Here is a 19,514-nt window from a genome sequence, read left to right as displayed (position 1 = left end):
TGTGATGAGCCAGCGCCGGAAAAAGAGGACGAGGGCAAGCTGCTGCTGGTGTCGGGGGAAGACGGGGCCCAGTTGGGGTGTCCCGTCTCCCGGGTTTCAGCACCAATGAAAGGAAAGGAGCGACACAGCAGCAATTCACTGGAGAATTCCGCTTTATTAGGGAAAGGTGCTGGGTTATATAGGAAGGGGCATGGGGTGATTGTGGTGTTACTTCTACAGGACTGGTGGCTATTGGCTAGGTGCTGGGATTGGGAGGGGGGCGAGAGGTGATTGGGCTTCAGGTGGCGCCGGCGGGAACCGAGGACCCCCGAAGAGAAGCCACTAGTTCACCATCTTACTGGTGGGGGCCCTTCACCACCTGTTAAATTTTACTGCATGTTTGTTCTCTCTATGTCTGCCAGAAATGTACCATGCTTATTCCAAACTCTGTCATTTGATCAACTACCAAATTACTTGAGAATTATACTAAACTTCTCCTTTACCACAATGGCTCATTATTTGTCAATCTGACCTCCAGATTCTCTACATTCTCCCTGCAAGGTGCCTTGTTTCAGAATCTACTTATTTATTTCCTGGACTGATGGTAGTACCCTCTCAACTGATCCTAAGTTGAGCTTTCTGTAAGACAATTAAAGTCATGTTATTTCTCTGCTCAGTAAATATCCTTCAGTTCTTCCCCATTGACTTGAAGATAGTTAAAAATTCTTAGCATGGCTTTAAGACCATTACTGATCTGTCCCCTTGCAATCCTCACCAGCCTCAACTTTTCTTCCACACTTCTCTCATATCTTATACTCAAGCCACACCGAAGTACTCTGAGCACAGTATGTTTTTTCACTCTTCTGTGCTTTTGCACATGTTCACTGTACTTGAAATGTCCTCATCCCAGCCAACTTTCTGCCTTGTCAAACTTCTAGTGTTTTAGGAATGGGCCACTGATACCATTAGGTGATAAGAACATGGAGAACTTTACAAGGGATGGATATAGCTGACATTACCTGAACCTGCTAATCAATCTTAACATTAAAAAAGAGAGACAGTCAGATTAGAGAGATACACAAACTTTACGTGCCTCTTCATATGATACAGTAAGAAGTACAAAAAATTGCCCATGAGGAGTTTCACTAAAAATAATTGAATCTGAATATGATCAATCTTCTAGTATATAATTACTAGTTTATTGAGCACACAGGAACATTTAAAAAGATGCAACTAGGATATAATCAGTAAAACCCAGTCTTTGGGAAACAATATAGTACAAATGACCTTATATCTACAAGTAAATGACAAGGAAGAAATGAAAGGATTGATAGATTTTAAAAAACTGAAGAGAAAAGAAAGGAGGAAATGTAAAAAAACAAAAAAACTGAAGAGACATACCAGTTGAATGTAGTAATGGATCTTGTTGGCTCATGATTCAAACAAATCAACAATAAAAAAGTTTTGAAGTGGTGGTGAAATGTAAACACTGAGTGGTCACTAGATTATATTAAACATAATTTTCTTATGTACAATAATGATTTTGTGAATTTTTTAAAAAAGAGTCATTATCTGTTAGGGATGCATACAAAGCATTTACAGATGCAATGAAACTTAAATGCAAATTCCAGGCTTCATAATCCTGGGTGGACATGGGAGGAGAGCAGAATAGGAAGGGTATAGATAAAATATGACTGGCCATGTGTTAATACTTATTGAAGCTGTATAATGGGTACATGGAGGTTCATCATATTTCACCCTTTCCTCTTGTGTGTTTGAAATTTTCCATAATAAAGCATTAAAAAGAAAAATACGATGACTGGACATAAGTGTCACTTCTTTTGAATATCTTCCCTAAGTGTGACCTCTGCTTAGAACTGGACCAAGCTGGATGCTCTTTTTCTATATCACCATAACTCTGTTCACACCCCTATCATAACAATCTCACTTGCTGTCTTTACTCTTTACATAACTTTGAGCTTCTTGATGTATTTGTAATTAAGTTTCTGATTTTGTTTCAGTTACCATCAGAAAGATATTTGCTTTCATAGATTTGTTGGTAGATATTTTGTACCATCTATACATCACTTTAATTTGTTTTCTTTTAGGTTGTATAGCAGTAGGAAAAACCCTGAATAGCCGAAATTTTAGCAAGCTCTTGCACTCTTGCCCATACCAGTGTGATCATCACAAAGCCATTTTGGAAGCTGAAGACAGATACAAAAGTGCACTAAGGAAATCACTTATCTGTAATAAAAGTAATTAATTCAGCAGCTTTACAACTGTAATTATGACTATACCTTCTGAGCTATGATCTAGAGCATTAAGCATATATATAGATATATATTTTATTAAGGTATCATTGATATACACTCTTATGAAGGTTTCACAAGAAAAACAATGTGATTGTTACATTCACCTTTATTATCAACCCCCCCCCATACCCCATTGCAGTCACTGTCCATCAGTGTAGTAAGATTAGAGCATTGAGTATATTAAAAGCTGGAGGGTAAAGTAATGTTGAAAAGAAAATCTGTCTCTGAGCAACCAGTGATTTAAGATGTACCCAGGATGTAGATTTAGTCTCTGGGGTTTAAAAATTCTACCTTACCCACCTAAGTATTCCCATTAGAAGGAGAAAAAAACAATATATACTAATGGAATTACTCAGTGCAGTTATTCAGATTGATACTTGAAGCATACTAAATGTTTTCCATCTTTTTCAGAAATTCTGCTGACCCCACGTAGGAGACGGCAACTCAGTAATGAATCTACTACCCCTGAAGGAATAAGTGAATATATTTAACTTTTAAATAAACCTAAACTTCATATATTCCTAAGAAAGAACAGCTGAAGGAATGTTCTTAGTCTCATCACTAATGGCTCTTAAAGCACCTTTTGCTCTCTGATAAGGGTCACACTTTTTAAGAAAAGAGACTTCTTTCTTCCCTTACGTTGCTTGCCCACCCAATTGCTTGCCAGCTATGGAAGGAGCAAGAGGAAACTAACATTTATTAAGCACCTTCTATATGCTAAGTGTTTTAGAGATATTTCCTTTAGTTCTTTTTTTTAAGGTATTATGGATATACACTCTTATGCAGGTTTCACATGAAAAAACAATGTGGTTACTACATTTACCCATATTATCAAGTCCCCACCCACACCCAATGCAGTCACTCCCTCAGTGCAGCAAGTTGCAAGAGATCTACTGTGTCCCTTCTCTGTGATACTCCTTTAGTTCTTATAATAGCAGTGTAAGGTAGGCATTATTTTTTTTGCTCCTCAAAGCACAATGAGTTGGCAAATGGTAGAGCTTAGATTCAAATGGAAACCTGTTTTTCTCTAGAAGCCCCTGTTCTGTTCTCTGGATCACATTTCTATTTTCAGAACAAAATTATTCTCCTATGCATAAGTGCTTCAAAGAGATTTTGAAGAAGGTTTTGGCTCATAACTATAGCTCTCCAATCAAAATTGAAGAGAAAAATAGTATAAACCTTAAAGCCCAGCTTAAACATCAAAGGCTTTTTAAATGATGAGTTAATTTACAGGAATATTTAATTTCAGCTATCGCCATCCCAAATTTATCACAGAAACTTAAAGAGCATAACCATTTTCTTCTAGTCATATGGAATTAGGACCTGCAGAGTAAGAATAAGCAGCTGAGTACCTTACTTGTCAAAGTAACCTGGCAATTAGTAACATCTGTAAGACAGAACCATTCTGTTATTGCAAAGACATTAGGACTTGGTACACACAGGAAACATTTTGTCACACACTTCATTTGGCCATTTTCATTGCCAAAACCTTGAAAAAAATACATTTTTACTTTTATATCTGGGTCTTTTTTCTAGGATAGAATTTCTGCAGGCAATTTAAAATTAAGTTTAGTACCAGTCTAGTGCAGCCCACTTTTTGAAGTAATACTTTCTGTAGAAGCTGTTAGAAAATGGATATTTTTCCATAGAAACATTGCACTTGGAAGTCTTGTTTTTGACAAAAAATTGGCATCAAATTAATAATAGATTTTTTCAGCAACATATTTTAAAAGCAAATGTATGACAACTAAAAATATTCCATAATTGTTTTACACAGTAAAATCATTTGCAAAGCCATGTGAAATGTACATAATTATACATTGATTATACAGAGGAATCCTACTGCTAAGTGACATTCAGATTATAGATACACACATTTTTTTTATAGGTTAGAACTGCTTTAGCTAAATTCAAATAGTTAATAATTCGACTTGCTTTTTTAGAATTTAGAAAGTCATCTCAAGAACATAGTGATTAGATTGGGCTTATAACTCTTTCACCAGCAGGCCAGGCATATTTGATATATTGCCACTTTTTTCCCTCTAGATGAGTTTTATTTCTGTATTAGAGACATTTATCATTTTTCATTTGGTTATAGGTTACACTCAAATTCGAGTATTAGAGACATTTATCATTTTTCATTTGGTTTTTTCTTTTGAGAAGGACCATTGTAGCATCTAAGTATTTAAAGAGCCTTAGAGACAAAGCTCTCTTTCAGGATGAATTCATATCTTGAGAGGGTTTGAAAAATAAAAGTCTCTAGAACTGAGCCTTCTTGCCTTTTCTCCCATTTTTTTCCTAATGCCCAGTAAATATTTGAAGGAGCCACAGAAGGGAGCCTTGTGCTGTAGAAAGCTGCTGCCTCCTCCTCGGTTGCCTAGTACTCTGCTGTGATAACCTTTGAGGAACTGGCTCCAGATGTTAAGTGTAGGAGTCAGTGAGGTGGCAGCTGCAGTGGAAAAGTGGGAATTGTCTTTAGATGAGTAACTCCAGGACCCCAGTGTCCCAGAGGTTATAATAACCCATCCAGTCCTGATTGTAATGAGTTCAACTCATTGGGCAAGTGAAGCTGAAATCATCAATTTCTTGGATAACCACAGTTTTCCAGTAGACCAAAAGTAAGAAGTAGTTGATAAGTTTTGAAACAATTTTTTTTTTGCAAGGAATTTTTTTTCTTCCAAAAAGTATTTTTTGATCACTTATGTGCCAGAGATTGTTTTAGTTGCTAGGGATACAATGGGTGGGCAAAAAACAAAAATTCCTGTCTTTACAGGGCTTACGTTCTAAGAAATACTGTGAAGTAATATCAGACATTACTTTCATTAATTTCTCAGTCTTCTGGTGTTAAGAGTTTCTCTTCTCTTAAAAGATCTGAACTGTGGCTCCTATCCTAAGGGAGGTGGACAAATGGCTAACAGTCTTGGCCTGCAAGGACAAGATTTTCTAAGGCTATCCCAGTACAACTATTCCAGGTCCTACTAAAATAATTATCAGCCTTAAGTGGAAACACAAAAAAGCTCCTCATCAACATCTCCCTACAATAACATGAATTAACATTGAATGAAAAAAAGCTTAAAAGAAAACTGTCTCTCCGTAGTCATCATCAGAAGATATATATATGTTTACAGGTACCAACATACATTCTTTGTTACAGAAAGTATCCCTGAAAACCAGATAGTCAAAAACTTCCTGCCTCCTTGCGCAGGCTACTTTTTTTTCCCACATCAAGCTGAACACCCATATAGGTAGTAAATGTGTATTTTAAAGCAAATTTCAAAAGACCCCTAATTTAAAACATTAGTCAAGCCTGATAATTAAAGTAACAAGTGTTGATATTCTTTTCTCTTCTATGAAGTTATGGAACCCTTTGGGAAGGCTGTATCAGTAAGATAGGTAAGCTGTTTGTTAACTATCCTCACAGGAATGTTGAGAGAATTAACAATCAAATGTTTATAAACTCTGTGTTTCTTGACTGAAAGATGTTGCAAGTATTATTATTGAAGCAGTCAAAAGGATAGTATCTGGCTTTAATAATAGGCACTAAATTTTTTAAAAATGGAATTACATTTCTGTATGATGATTAGTCCAGGCATGAAGTTTTCATAGCCTTAGAAAAAGTTAAGCACTTATTTGGGTCTCAAGAAGATCCCTTTTTTCATCAAGTCCTAATATATCCTACAATTCTCATTAATTACAGAAAAAAGAAGAATTCGCAAAAACTTTACTGAAGAAGAAGTAAATTACCTTTTCAGTGGAGTTAAGAAAATGGGAAATCACTGGAATTTAATTTTATGGTCTTACCCCTTTCAGCAAGGACGGAAGGCTGTGGACCTTGCTCACAAATACCACAAGCTGACCAAATGCCCCAAGTGTGCGGCTCCTTGAAAGGAAGAATTGTCAGTTTTTAGTTTCAACTCCTAAAATACAGTGCCTGGAAGATACAAAAATTTAAAATACTCTTCTAAACTCTTATGAAACTGGGAGTGTGGAAATGGGGACACTGTTTCAGTTAAATACTTTTTGTGATGCTGTAGTTCATCCAATTATTAAAAATAATTTATATAACAAATTGGTTTTTAATGTGTAGATTAGTAAGACAAAGTTCCTTTATAAGGGCAAACATTTGTTTAGGCATATGCTTTTATATTTCCTTAAGCTGAAAAAACATAGGTGAGAGGAAAAAAAAATGGCCAGCCCTTAAACATTATTTGACACTATATTGCAACTAATACTATGTAAATCATTTGGATTTGAGTATTCTGACCCAGTGGAATACCCTCCCCAGAATTTAGAGAATATCCCAAGCCGCTCACGTGAGGTTCTCACCCCCAAACTCAATGTTTGACATTTTATTAATTTTGTTTGCAATTCCTTTGAATACTCCCAGATTATCTGGTCAGGTTCACTTCTTTTTGGTGAACATTTATATGCTTTTGCTTTTTAAAATCTTAAACCAATTTTTTATTGTTTCTTTTCTAAGTTTTCTTCTAGTAGAAAACCAAACAGATATCATTCTAGTTTTCTTACTTCTTTTATGTTCCATCATGATCCCTGAAGGATGCTTTGACAAGCCTCCATTATACTTGAAATGTTGTTGCTGTGACATAGTGATCAGGTATCAGGGTCTGAAAGCTCAGCTATGCTTAGGTACCCACTGGTTCACTACATCATGTCATTGTAGTAGATTATTCAATCCCAAAGGGTATTTTCCTGTAAGTATGATTCTTTGACTTTTGCAGATCCTGACTATTCTTATTTAGATAAAGCAGAATTTTTATTAAATTTATTTTCTGGTCCACAATGAAAATTCCAGAGGGTCAATAAGAAGAAAATTTTCTATTTAATCCAAATTTTCCTTCAGGCAAAAGAATAATTTACAATTAGGAAAATTCCTTGCAGCATTTAAATGAATCTGTCAGTATTTCCTAATCCCTATGGGGATCATTTAAACAGTGTGCTGGATTATTTTGATTTGTACTTCTCAAGATTTATGAAAGCTGTTTTAGGTCAAAGGGAAAACATTTTGTCTGTTGCTTCAGTCTTACTGGCTTAGATCATCAGAAATTTTCTCTTACCATTGTTTAGATAATGTTTAGATTAAACATCTAATTTTAATCATTAGATCATATTTAGATATTTAGATTAAACATCTTTTTCCATTTTTAGTGGGTCTTAGGTAATAGTTCTTTTATTGACTGGACATTGTTTATGTAATGGAAAAATCAAACACTGTTTCCAGAAGTATTCCCAAGAATATAACATACAGTAGCTTAGACACTGTTTTATGTCGGTCACTAACACTTATTTAAAATAACCTATACTGTACTATTCTCTGAAACCTTAATAAAATTTTGTTCTAACCCTTGGCTAGCTTTTGGTTAACATGAGCTGGGGTTTTCCCCTCAAGTAGAGATATTTGGCATAAAAAGGAAAGCTGAAGAATGACAAAATACAGGACTGTATGTCTTTAGGAATTCAGAGCTAGCCCCATCAACAGGGAGTAAATGATTTTTGTAATGACAGACCATTGGAGTTTGAACTGACTTCAGTTATAGTTGCTGCCAGAAGCATGAATTGCTGTACAACGATCTGGACCTTCATGACTGAAAGGAAAGGAGCGACACATAGCAGCAATTCACCGGAGAGTTCCGCTTTATTAGGGAAAGGTGCTGGGTTATATAGGAGGGGGCATGAATTGATTGAGGTGTCACTTCTACGGGGCTGGTGGCTATTGGCTAGGTGCTGGGATTGGGAGGGGGGCGAGAGGTGATTGGGCTTCAGGTGGCGCCGGCGGGAACTGAGGACCCCAAAGAGAAGCCGGAAGTTTGCCATCTTACTGGTGGGGACCCTTCATTCCCCCCTTTACTCCTCTATGGGTTTGTGGATGTTGCTTTCTCTCTGGCTGCTTCCTGCTGAACAGGGGCGAAGAAGGGAGTGAGGGCTTGAGGATTGGGAGGAAAGGGTTGATAGGACTCCCCACAGTAAGGACGAGTAGATGTGGACTTCTTCAGGTTTGGAAATCAATGAAGGTTCCCTGTAACCATAGGTTGGCCAAGAGGATATGGGTGTCAGGAGCCAGGCGTCTGCGGCTATTGTTTCCAGGAACAGTTTCCAGTGGAGAGAGGGGTCCATCTCAGCATGTGGTGAGGAGGTCACGTGAGGGTGAGGGATCTTCTGTGGCCAGAAGCTGGTAGTTCCTAAGTAAAAGCTGGTTGAAAGCTTGATTAGAGATTTTTCTGACTTGGGATTTGATGAACTTTATTATACAGGGTAAGAAGAGACAGGCGAGAAGAATGATTATTATGGGGCCTGCAATGGGCCAGAGCCAGGTGAGGAGGGGGTTTGTTAGTATTGACGAGAATGGGTTGGAATTGGAAGCAGAGTGGAGACTGGAGGCAAGGTCGGTGAGTTTGGTAATGTCAGTTTCTACAATGCCGGATTCGTTGATGTAATAGCAGCACTCTTCCCGGAGGAAGACGCAGGTGCCGCCCTTCTCGGCTGTAAGCAGATCTAGGGCCCGCCGGTTTTGAAGGGTGATTTTAGCTAGCGAAGTGACCTGTCTTTGGAGAGAGGTTAGAGAATCGGCAGTGGATGTCAGGGCTCCCTCAAGTTTGGCGTTGAGATCTCTAACTGCCCATAGAGAGTGACCCAAGGCTTCTCCCGAAAACCCTGCCCCAATGGCTGAGGTGATCAAAGAGCTACTGACCATGATGGGAAGGAAAGCAGCTCTTTTTGTGCGCGAGGGTAAGGGAGGTTGGAGCTCAAGGAATTCTGCCATGCTGTAAAGTGTTAACTGTGGGATTAGGGTGACGAGAATGCAGGGTGTATCGGAGTTGAGCGGCAGTGAGTTGAAAAGACTGCTATTACACTAAAAGAAGTGTCCCGATTGCGTCAAAGTCTTAGAGCCGGAAGTAGGGGTGTAGATAGAGAGGCAGTGAAGTGCACTGGAAGGGGGTGGAGTTGGGCTTACACAGTGGTGGATGGTGAGATTATCTGCGTATTCTGGTTCCCATAGGGGTATGTCTGCCAGGGGGCAGAGGGGTTGTCTTTCTGCATGGAAGGAGTAGTTGGGAAATATTAAGGGGCACGGCGGCCAGCAGTGGGCGCTGTAGTGATGCGCACAAGAAACAATTGGCTGTGTTGAGGGTGTGGTTGAGAAAGATGGTGGTGTCCTGAATGAGCTGTAATGAAGAGTAGGAGAAATGGGAAGAGGGGTGGGGATAAGAAGATGAAGAGGTGCTATCAAGAGTTTGGATAATGACTTTTTCAGAATGTCTGCTATCTGATGCAACTTGAGAGATCTGGGAATGAGAGGGAACATACTTTCGAGAGATATGAAGGGTACTGTGGGGGGTCGAGGACCCCCCATAGTAAACTGAGGCTGTGACTCTGGCAGCCCATCGAGAGTCCCAGGGATCTGGGATTGATAAGGAGAATGAGCCATTGGGATATTTCATGAAACGGTTGGAGGAGTAATACTGTGGGTACTGGAAGTTACTCATGTAGTGAATGGTGCAAGACTAGTAGGGACATCTCCTGTAGGTATCTGGCCATCGCCTGCAATAGGCTTGTTTTTGGTCATAGAGGAAGCAGAGGTAGGGAGAATAAGGGTAGATGCTAGTGAACACTTCGGTGGAGGGAGGAAAGTGGAGGTATAAAGGCTCAGAGCAGCTTTTCAGAGGGCAGTCTGGTGTGGCAATGAGGGCAGTAACTTTTGTTTGATGCTGTGTGTAAGTCTGTCTGACTTTGAATCGCTATACAAAGGAGGCTGGGGTGGTGGGGAAGACAATAGGAATGAGGAAAAAAAGCGAGAGAGCAGTAAAGGAGGAAAAAGTCATGATTCGGGTATGGATGGCAAAGGGGGTGAACAGGATTTTGGAGGAAAGAGGACAGTAAGGTCAGGAGTCTGGAGGGAGGGAGAGTCTGTAAACTTTTGTAGGTTAAGAGATCTTTTAGATGATGTGGGGACAGAATGGTAAGGGGCGCTCTGAATGTCAGTTTATGAGCTTTCTGCAAGAGCTGTCTAGCAGCTAATGCTTGTAGGCAGGGGGCCCATCCCTGAACTGTGGGGTCTAATTGCTTGGAGATATAAGCTACTGGGGCAAAGCATATTGGCCTAGGACTCCTAGAGCTTGACTGGACCTCTCATGAATGTATAATGAGAAGTGCTTCGACAAATCAGGAAGATGGAGAGCTGGGGCTTGTACAAGGGCTTGACGGAGCTTAATGAAGGAGTGTCGGGGTGTGGAGGATAATGGTTTTTTAGGGGGGCTCTTGCTGAGGTTGTACAGGGGTCTTGCCAACAGGGTGCAGGGAGAAGTTAGGGATTTACGTTCTAAAATATCTAGTTAGGCTTAGAAAGGTCCTAGAAGGGAAAGGATTTTTGTCTTGGTTTTGGGAATGGGCAGGTCAGAGAGGAGCCATTTTCTGTCTAAGGTAATGGACTTTCTTTGTTGAGATAGAAGGAATCTGAGGTAAGTGATAGGAGGGGAAGAGATTTGAGCTTTGACGGGGGATACTCAGTAACTTCTGGAAGCTAGAAGGTTAAGTAGGGAGGCAGTGTCAAGTTGAGACTGTTCCCACGAGAGACTGCAGAGTAGAAGATTGTCTATGTATTATAAGGTGGACTTGGAGTGATCATGATGAAACTGTTTGAGGTCCTGAGCTAGGACCTGTCTAAAAATATGGGGACTATCTCGGAAGCTTTGTGGCAAAACTGACCAAGTGAGTTGTTTAGAATGTCTTGTGTATGGGTCCGTCCAGGTGAAGATGAAAAAATTTTGGGAGCAGGGGTCTAGAGGGATAGAAAAATGGGTCTTTGAGATCTAGGACTGAGAAGTGGGATGCTGAGGCTGTATGGATTTGGAACTAAGGGATGGATAGGGACAATGGCTATGTTGATGAGGCGAAGGTCTTGGACAAGGCGGAAAGATCCATTGGTTTTTTTAACAGCTAATATGGGGGTATTAAATGGGAAGTGAGTGGGTCTGCTTGAATGATGGGTTGGAGGCCTATGAGGGCTGAAGTGGTTAGGGGGTATTGGGCCTGACAGATATACTGAGAGGGGTCACATAATTTGATAGAGGCAGGGGGACATAGGGCCACGGAGGGGCTTGTAATGTCCCAAACTTTGGGATTTACAGGGTGTATGAGGGCAGAACCGGAGCTTTCATTGGGTAGAGGGGGGTCGTCGGCTATGAGGGCCATCAGAAAGGGAGTACTGGGGGCTGTGGGAGTGGATATAGTTATGGAAACGTGGAGGAGGGAAAGGATGTCTCGTCCTAGTAAAGGGATGGGATACTGGGGCATAACCAGGAAGGAGTGGGAGAAAGGCATGGGATTGTCTTGGATTGTGCATAAAAGGGTGGGTGGGGGGTTTAATGGGAAAATCTGTTTACCTCCTACTCTGACTATAGGAGTAATGGCTGGCGTGGTAGGGCCCCAGTATTCTCACAAGACTGAGAAGGTGGCTCCTGTATCTAGGAGGAAGGAGATGGGGTTACCGTCTACTGTTAAAGTAACCCTGGGCTCCTGTTTGGTGATGGAAATGGTCGGGCGAGAAGCCCCCGGGCCCCATCAATCTTCTTCTGCCAGCCCCACTACGGCGGGCTTAGGATGGGGGTTGTTCGTCCAGCCTCCCCTTCGGGTGGTTGGGCAATCAGACCCCCAGTGGCCCTTTTTGTGGCATCTGGGGCATGGGGTGGTAGGAGATCTGGGGGAGGGGCACGCCCTTGACCAATGTCCCTCTTTTCTGCACTTGAAACAAGCTCTTGGGGGGGCTTGTTTGTAGAGGGGCGCCCAGGTTGTGGTTTTATCAGCTGGGCCAACATCTGGAAATTGGCCTGATCAGCCTTTTGTTTACCGCATTCTTTCTCCCCCTCCCGCTTATGGAAGACTTTAAAGGCCACTGTTAGGATCTCAGTCTGTGGGGTAGCGGGGCCCTGTTTAACTTTTTGAGTTTAGCTTTAATGTCGGGGTAGCCTTGAGCTAGGAAGTATGTCATAAGGACATGTCTTCCTTCAGGTGTTTCTGGGTCCAGGCTGGTATACTGTAATAGGGCTTGAGTGAGTCTGTCTAAGAACTCGGAGGGGATTTCATCTCTCTTTTGAATTATGTCTTGGAGCTTTTGAAAATTGACTACTTTACAAGCTGCCCTTTTTCAGACCTGCTATTAAGCAGGAGGCAAAAATATCTCGAGAGCGGAGACTCATGGCGGTGTTATAATTTCAGTGTGGGTCTTGTTCGGGGACAGCAGTGGGGCCAGGGGGATAGGTGGGGTCAGTCCTGTGGGTTTCAGTAGCCTGCATTTGGGCGAAGTCCTAAACTCATCTACGCTCTTCAGGGAGGAGAGTATTGGCCAGGAGCATGAAAATGTCATGATGTGTGAGGCTGTAAGACTGGAGGGTCTATTGAAACTCCCTGATGTATGTCATGGGATCAGTGGAAAAGGAACTTAGGCATTTCTCTAGTTAGGCTAAATCTCTTAAGGAGAAAGGGACGTGAACGCGCACGATGCCTTCGGATCCTGCTACTTCCCGGAGGGGGGGCGATAATTTTGGGAGGCTCTCGGGACTGAGTCTGAGGGGGCCTGAAGGGTTCTGGCTCAGTCTGTGGGGGAGTGACGCAGTCTAGCCGTGCCTAGTTGAGCAGGTCCTGAAGTGCAGAAGGGGGGCAAAGAAAATAAAGAAAGATAGAATCGGACCCACATGTCGCCAGCTAGTAGCCCAGCTGCTTGCCTCTGCTGCTTTAGTTGGGCTTGAACTCATGACTCTGAGGTTAAGAGTCCCATGCTCTACTGAGCTACAGCAGGGCTCCAGTTAATTGCTTATGGAATGCGTTGTTTTCTATTCCTGCCACATCGGCAAGTGGGGGAAGGGCATAGCTAGAAGCAGGGGCGGTGTTTCTACACATCTTCAAGGTCTCCCTATTTTCAGAGTGAGGAGTCTTGGCAAGATATGTTTTTGTGGACAGATAACTTCTAAGGACTGCACCGGTTGTTCTCTAGCTTGTGCTTTCCCATGCTGCGTTCAGACATGGGGGGAGGTGCTTTCCCATTCTCTCTACAAACATGTGAGAAGACAAAGGCAGTCCCCAACAGGGGAGAAACAGGTGATGAGGGCAAAGACGGAGGAGGCCCCTGGGACCTAGTTAAAGGGGAGCTGAAAGGCTCAGACTTAATCTGCAGGGAATGAAGGTGGAGGAGGTGAGATGGGGGAGGAGATGGTTGGGGAAGGAAGGGAGAAGGGCTGTTGTAGGAGAAGAAGGGGAAGGGAGTGAACGGGAGGCTTCTGCGGGGGCGGCGGCTTGCAGGCTTGGAGAACTTGGGAGGGGGCGGGGAGAGGAGGAGGCGGAAAGCTTCGATATAGGGAATCTCCTTCCATTTTTTCAGGCGCTGGCAGTAGTTAAAAAGATCGCGAGTGATGTTAGGATCAAGAGTTCTCCCTGCAGGCCATTGGTTTTTATTGTCTAGGGGGTATGTCGGCCAATCTTGGGAGCAATATTTACGGAGAAGTTTTGGTTTTATATCAGGCATCAGGGAGAGGGTAGCCAGATGCTTAAGCAGGCATTCAAGAGGTGAACTTTCAGGGAGGGATGAGGAGGCTCCCATGGCTAAAGGACAGAGAAGGAGACAAACAGGGGAAGACGAACGGAGATCCTTGGACTGGAAGCAGACCACAAGGAGACAAAGGGCGTCCCCGATGATCCTTGGTGGTCTGCGGAAACTCGTATACGAGTCGGAATTTCTTGGGAAGTGTGGGTCGTCACCCAGACTTCCCTAAGAAGGCAGAGTGCCGGAGTCACGAGGTACCTAGCGCTAGGCGTTTTTGGCAGACGGAGCAGAAGGAGGAGGGGGGGAAAAGGGAGCGTTCTCATCTACAAAGGAGTCACCTCGTTTATGGCTGTTGGAGGGGGGTGCCTGAGAGTCAACTGCAGCCATGAAGGCCTGATGCAGGAATTTATGACTGTCGGAGGAGGGGCCTGAGCGTCCACCGCAGCCGTAAAGGCTTGAGGCGGGGATTTATGGCTGTTTGGGGAGGGGCCTGAGGGTCCGCCGCAGCCGTGAAGGCCTGAGGCGGGGAGAGTTCCCTCCTCATCCCCGAGCGTCAGGGCCTTGCCGGACGATCACGGTCAATGGCACTGCGATAGCTCGGGGAAGAGTGGCCCACCCCGGGGAAATTTTGCTTAAAAACTTTCCGCACTGTTGGAAGGGATGGTGAATGCGTTTGACTGTCGGAGGAGGGGCCTGAACATCTGCCGCAGCCGTAAAGGCTTGAGGCGGGGATTTATGGCTTTTGGAGGAGGGGCCTGAGGGTCCGCCGCAGCCGCGAAGGCCTGAGGCGGGGAGTGTTCCCTCCTCATCCCTGAGCGTCAGGGCCTTGCCTGATGATCACGGTCAATGGCACTGCGATAGCTCGGGGAAGAGTGGCCCACTCCGGGGGGAAAACTTACCTAAAGGCCAGAGAGGAGTGGTGAGTGTGATGAGCCAGCGCCGGAAAAAGAAGACGAGGGCAAGCTGCTGCTGGTGTCGGGGGAAGACGGGGCCCAGTTGGGGTGTCCCGTCTCCCGGGTTTCAGCACCAATGAAAGGAAAGGAGCGACACATAGCAGCAATTCACCGGAGAGTTCCGCTTTATTAGGGAAAGGTGCTGGGTTATATAGGAGGGGGCATGAATTGATTGAGGTGTCACTTCTATGGGGCTGGTGGCTGTTGGCTAGGTGCTGGGATTGGGAGGGGGGCGAGAGGTGATTGGGCTTCAGGTGGCACCGGCGGGAACTGAGGACCCCGAAGAGAAGCCGGAAGTTTGCCATCTTACTGGTGGGGACCCTTCAATGACTATCTTTAATTTTGCATAGATCCTCAGCCACCTGGAATATACTGCTTCCCAGGGTGGTAATTGATAGTTGTTTCTTCCTTAGGTTAAAAAGAAATGTGCCTTTTTGGAGCACCTTTTGCAGAACCACCAAAGTTGAATCCCTTTCCACATGCCAGATGTTGAGAGAGTTAAAGATAGGTGTCTATTAAATAAGTTTTCCCTCTATAGCCTTTATTCTTAATGCTGATTAGTCCCAGCTACTTCATGCTTCAGCAGAACCCTGTCAAATCCCCTTACAAGTTTAGTCACTGACCCCTGGACGCCTTTTTGTCTGTTTTAAACTGTCTGGAAAGAAATGTGGCCTGCCTGGCAAAGTAGGTGAGCAAATTCTTTGTTAGGCCCAGTGAGGTTTTTCTTTCTTTCATTCATTCATTCATTCATTCATTCATTTATTTTTGGTATCATTAATGTACAATTATTTAAACAACATTATGGTTACTAAATACCCCCTATTATCAAGTCTCCCCCACATACCCCATTACAGTCACTGTTCATTAGTGTAGTAAGATGCTATGGAATCATTACTTGTCTTCTCTGTATATACTGCCTTTCCCATGTCCCCCCCAAACTACATTATGTGTGCTAATCGTAATGCCCCTTTTCCCCCTTATCCCTTCCTTCCCACCAACCCTACCCACTCCCTTTCCCTTTCATAGCTGTTAGTCCATTCTTGGGTTCTGTTCAGTCTGTGGCTGTTTTGTTCCTTCGGTTTTTCCTTTGTTCTTAGAGTCCACAGATGAGTGAAATCATTTGATACTTGTCTTTCTCCACCTGGCTTATTTCACTGAGCATAATAACCTCTAGCCCCATCCATGTTGTTGCACATGGTAGGATTTGTTTTCTTCTTATGGCTGAATAGTATTCCATTGTGTATGTGTACCACATCTTAATCCATTCATCTACTGATGGACACTTAGCTTGCTTCCATTTCTTGGCTATTGTAAACAGTGCTGCAATAAACATAGGGGTGCATATATCTTTTTCAAACTGGGCTGCTGCATTCTTAGGGTAAATTCCTAGGAGTGGAATTTCTGGGTCAAGTAGTATTTCTATTTTGATTTTTTTGAGGAACCTCCATACTGGTTTTCATAGTGGTTGAACTAGTTTACATTCCCACCAGCAGTGTAGGAGGGTTCCCCTTTCTCCACATCCTCGCCAACATTTGTTGTTGTTTGTCTTTTGGATGTTGGCCATCCCTAACTGGTGTGAGGTACTATCTCATTGTGGTTTTAATTTTCATTTCTCTGATGATTAGTGATGTGGAGCATCTTTTCATATGCCTGTTGGCCATCTGAATTTCTTCTTTGGAGAAGTGTCTGTTCAGCTCCTCTGCCCATTTTTTAATTGGCTTATTTGTTTTTTTGTTTGTTGAGGTGTGTGAGCTCTTTATATAATTTGGATGACAACCCTTTATCAGATATGTCATTTATGAATATATTCTCCCATACTGTAGGATGTCTAGGCCCAGTGAGGTTTTATGGACCTTACCTAAGATACTTCTTCACATTCTACATGACCAACTCTCAGATTATAGTTAATATATTAAGATTTGTAGAAGGAATTAAAGATGGCATGAGAGGTAAGACAGAGGCTTCCTCCTAAAACCACATATAATACAAAAATATAATTAATACAACTAATCCTGAAAGAGCAGCAGGAAAGAGGACTGTGCCAAACTGCATACAGCTAGAGAAAAGAATAAACCTTACAGAGCAGGGTAATGTACCAAAGCTATGGCCCGGTGGGACCCAAGCCCGTACCCGACCCCAGAGGAAGAGAAACTGAGTGGGGAGGGAGTGGAGGCCTGGGACTGCTGAATACCTAACTCCAGAGATCTTCTCTGGGAACACAAACCTACATTTCATGGTGCTTGTTGCATGGTACTCTCATGATTAGGGGGTTGCAAAGTGAAGACAGGCAGAATTCCTGGAGAAACTGAGATTCCAGCCAGTTGTGGAAAACAGGGATCCATATCTGGCTGCTCTGGGACAAAACAAAGGTGGGCAGTCTGAGAGACTTCCTAACAGCAAGAGGGCTGCTAAAGGGGAAGGATTGCACAGAGCTTACTACTCAGGAGAAAGGACAGGTAGACAAAATTATCCGGGTATACTCTGCCCAGCAGGTTGGGAGGTTCCACGATCTTCAGGTGCTCCAGCTCCCTGGATGACTACACAGCTCTAAGGAACCCCAGCCTACTGTGCCTTTCTCCTGGCCAGCCCCACCTGGCTCGTAAACCGGCAAACCCTACCCTGGCATTAGGCCAGCCAGAGGGAAGATCTGTCTACAGGAACTAGAAACGCAAAGCATAGAGGCTTATACCTGTGTTCTTGGCCCACTGGCACAGGCAGTGGAGACAGGCATAGCAGCCGGGAAGCAGGAAACAGCTCTTTCCTACCCCAAGGCTCCAAAATCACTCCCCTGTGACCCCTGACATTGCTTCAGGGGCTAAGAAGCTCCAGGGAGTAGAGCTTCTAGACACTAGAGGGTGTCATATACAAATATGAAATGCCAAAGGAACCCAGTTCAGTTAAATTATGAATACGACTCCTGAGAAAAATTTAAATGATATCGACCTCATGAATCTTCCTGAAAGGGAGCTCAAAATAAAAATCATTAACATGCTCATGGAGGTACAGAAAGATATTCAGGAACTCAGGAATGAACTCCGGTTGAAGATCCAATCATTGAAGAGCACAATGGAAGGTATTAAAAGCAGATTAGATATGGTGGAGGAGACGATAAATGAAATAGAAACTAGAGAAGAGGACTACAAAGAAGCCAAGGCACAGAGAGAAAAAAGGACCTCTAAGAATGAAAGACTATTGAGAGAACTGTGTGACCAATCCAAACGGAACAATATTTGCATTATAGGGGTACCAGAAGAAGAACAGAGAGAAAAAGGGATAGAAAGTGTCTTTGAGGAGGTAATTGCTGAAAACTTCCCCAATCAGGAGAAGGAGATAGTCTCCCAGGTCATGGAGATGCAGAGATCTCCCAACACAAGGGATCCAAGGAAGACAACACCAAGACATATAGTAATTAAAATGGCAAAGATCAAGGATAAGGACAGACTATTAAAGCAGCCAGAGAGAGAAATATGATCACATACAAAGGAAGGCCCATCAGGCTATCATCAGACTTCTCAGCAGAAACCTTACAGGCCAGAAGGGAATAGCATGATGTGTTTAATGCAATGAATCAGAAGGGCCTGAAACCAAGATTACATTATCTGGCAAGATTATCATTTAAATTTGAAGGAGGGTTTAAGCAATTTCCAGATAAGCAAAAGCTGAGAGAATTTACCTCCCACAAACCAGATCTACAGTGTATTTTGGAGAGACTGCTACAGATGGAAGTGTTCCTAAGGTTTAATAGCTGTCACTAGAGGTAATAAAACCACAGTAAAGAAAACAGCTAATTATTAAGCAAATGCAAAATTAAATTAACTATCCCCAAAGTTAATCAAGGGATAGACAAAGAGTACAGAATATGATACCTAATATATAAAGAATGGAGGAGGAAGAAAAAGGAGGAGAAAAAAAAAGAACCTTTAGATTGTGTTTATAATAGCTTATTAAGTGAGTTAAGTTAGACTCTTAGACAGTAAGGAAGTTAACCTTGAACCTTTGGTAACCATGAATCTAAAGCCTGCAATGGCAATAAGTACATACCTATCAATAATCACCCTAAATGTAAATGGACTGAATGCACCAATCAAAAAACTTAGAGTCACTGAATGGATAAAAAAACAAGACCCATCTATATGCTGCCTACAAGAGACTCACTTTAAACCTAAAGACATACACAGACGAAAAGTGAAGGAATGGAAAAAGATATTTCATGCAAGTAATGGGGAGAAAAAAGCAGGAGTTGCAGTACTTGTATCAGACAGAATGGACTTCAAAACAAAGAATGTCACAAGAGTCCAAAAAGGACATTACATAATGATAAAGCTGTCAGTCCAACAAAAGACTATAACCATTATAAGTATCTATGCACCCAACACAGTAGCACCAACATATGTGAAACAAATACTAACAGAATTAAAGGGGGAAATAGAATGCAGTGCATTCATTCTAGGAGACTTCAACACTCCACTCACTCTGAAGGACAGATCAACCAGACAGAAAATGAGTAAGGAAACAGAAGCATTGAAAACATATTAGAACACATGGACCTAACAGACATTTACAGAACACTTCATCCAAAAGCAGCAGAACACACATTCTTCTCAAGTGCACATGGAACATTTTCAAGAATAGATCATATACTAGGCCACAAAAAAGAGCCTCAGTAAATTCAAAAAGACTGAAACTGTACCAGCAAGTTTCTCAGACCACAAAGGT

At 42.6% G+C, this 19,514-nt stretch overlaps 1 protein-coding gene across 7 annotated transcripts in view; it reads left to right on the top strand.

The window, feature by feature from the left end:
- The window catches only part of TERB1 (telomere repeat binding bouquet formation protein 1), a 91,589-nt gene extending 83,978 nt beyond the window's left edge, over positions 1–7,611 (top strand). For 4 of the 7 annotated variants that reach the window (XM_073226871.1, XM_073226869.1, XM_073226868.1 and 1 more), the window contains 3 exons: positions 2,088–2,237; positions 2,706–2,771; positions 5,992–7,611. In XM_073226871.1, the coding sequence (XP_073082972.1) occupies positions 2,088–2,237; positions 2,706–2,771; positions 5,992–6,179 (404 nt within the window). In that variant the 3' untranslated portion in view covers positions 6,180–7,611. Of the gene's footprint in view, positions 1–2,087; positions 2,238–2,705; positions 2,772–5,649; positions 5,688–5,991 lie in introns of all 7 variants that reach the window. The other 3 variants (XM_073226872.1, XM_073226874.1, XM_073226873.1) reach the window with 3 other exon arrangements.
- The last annotated feature ends 11,903 nt before the right edge of the window (positions 7,612–19,514 follow it).

Source organism: Manis javanica, chromosome 17, assembly GCF_040802235.1.
Source record: "Manis javanica isolate MJ-LG chromosome 17, MJ_LKY, whole genome shotgun sequence".
Lineage (NCBI taxonomy): Eukaryota > Metazoa > Chordata > Mammalia > Pholidota > Manidae > Manis > Manis javanica.
The sequence above is the reverse complement of the archived record's forward strand: the minus strand, read 5'-3'. Positions and strand labels throughout refer to the sequence as shown.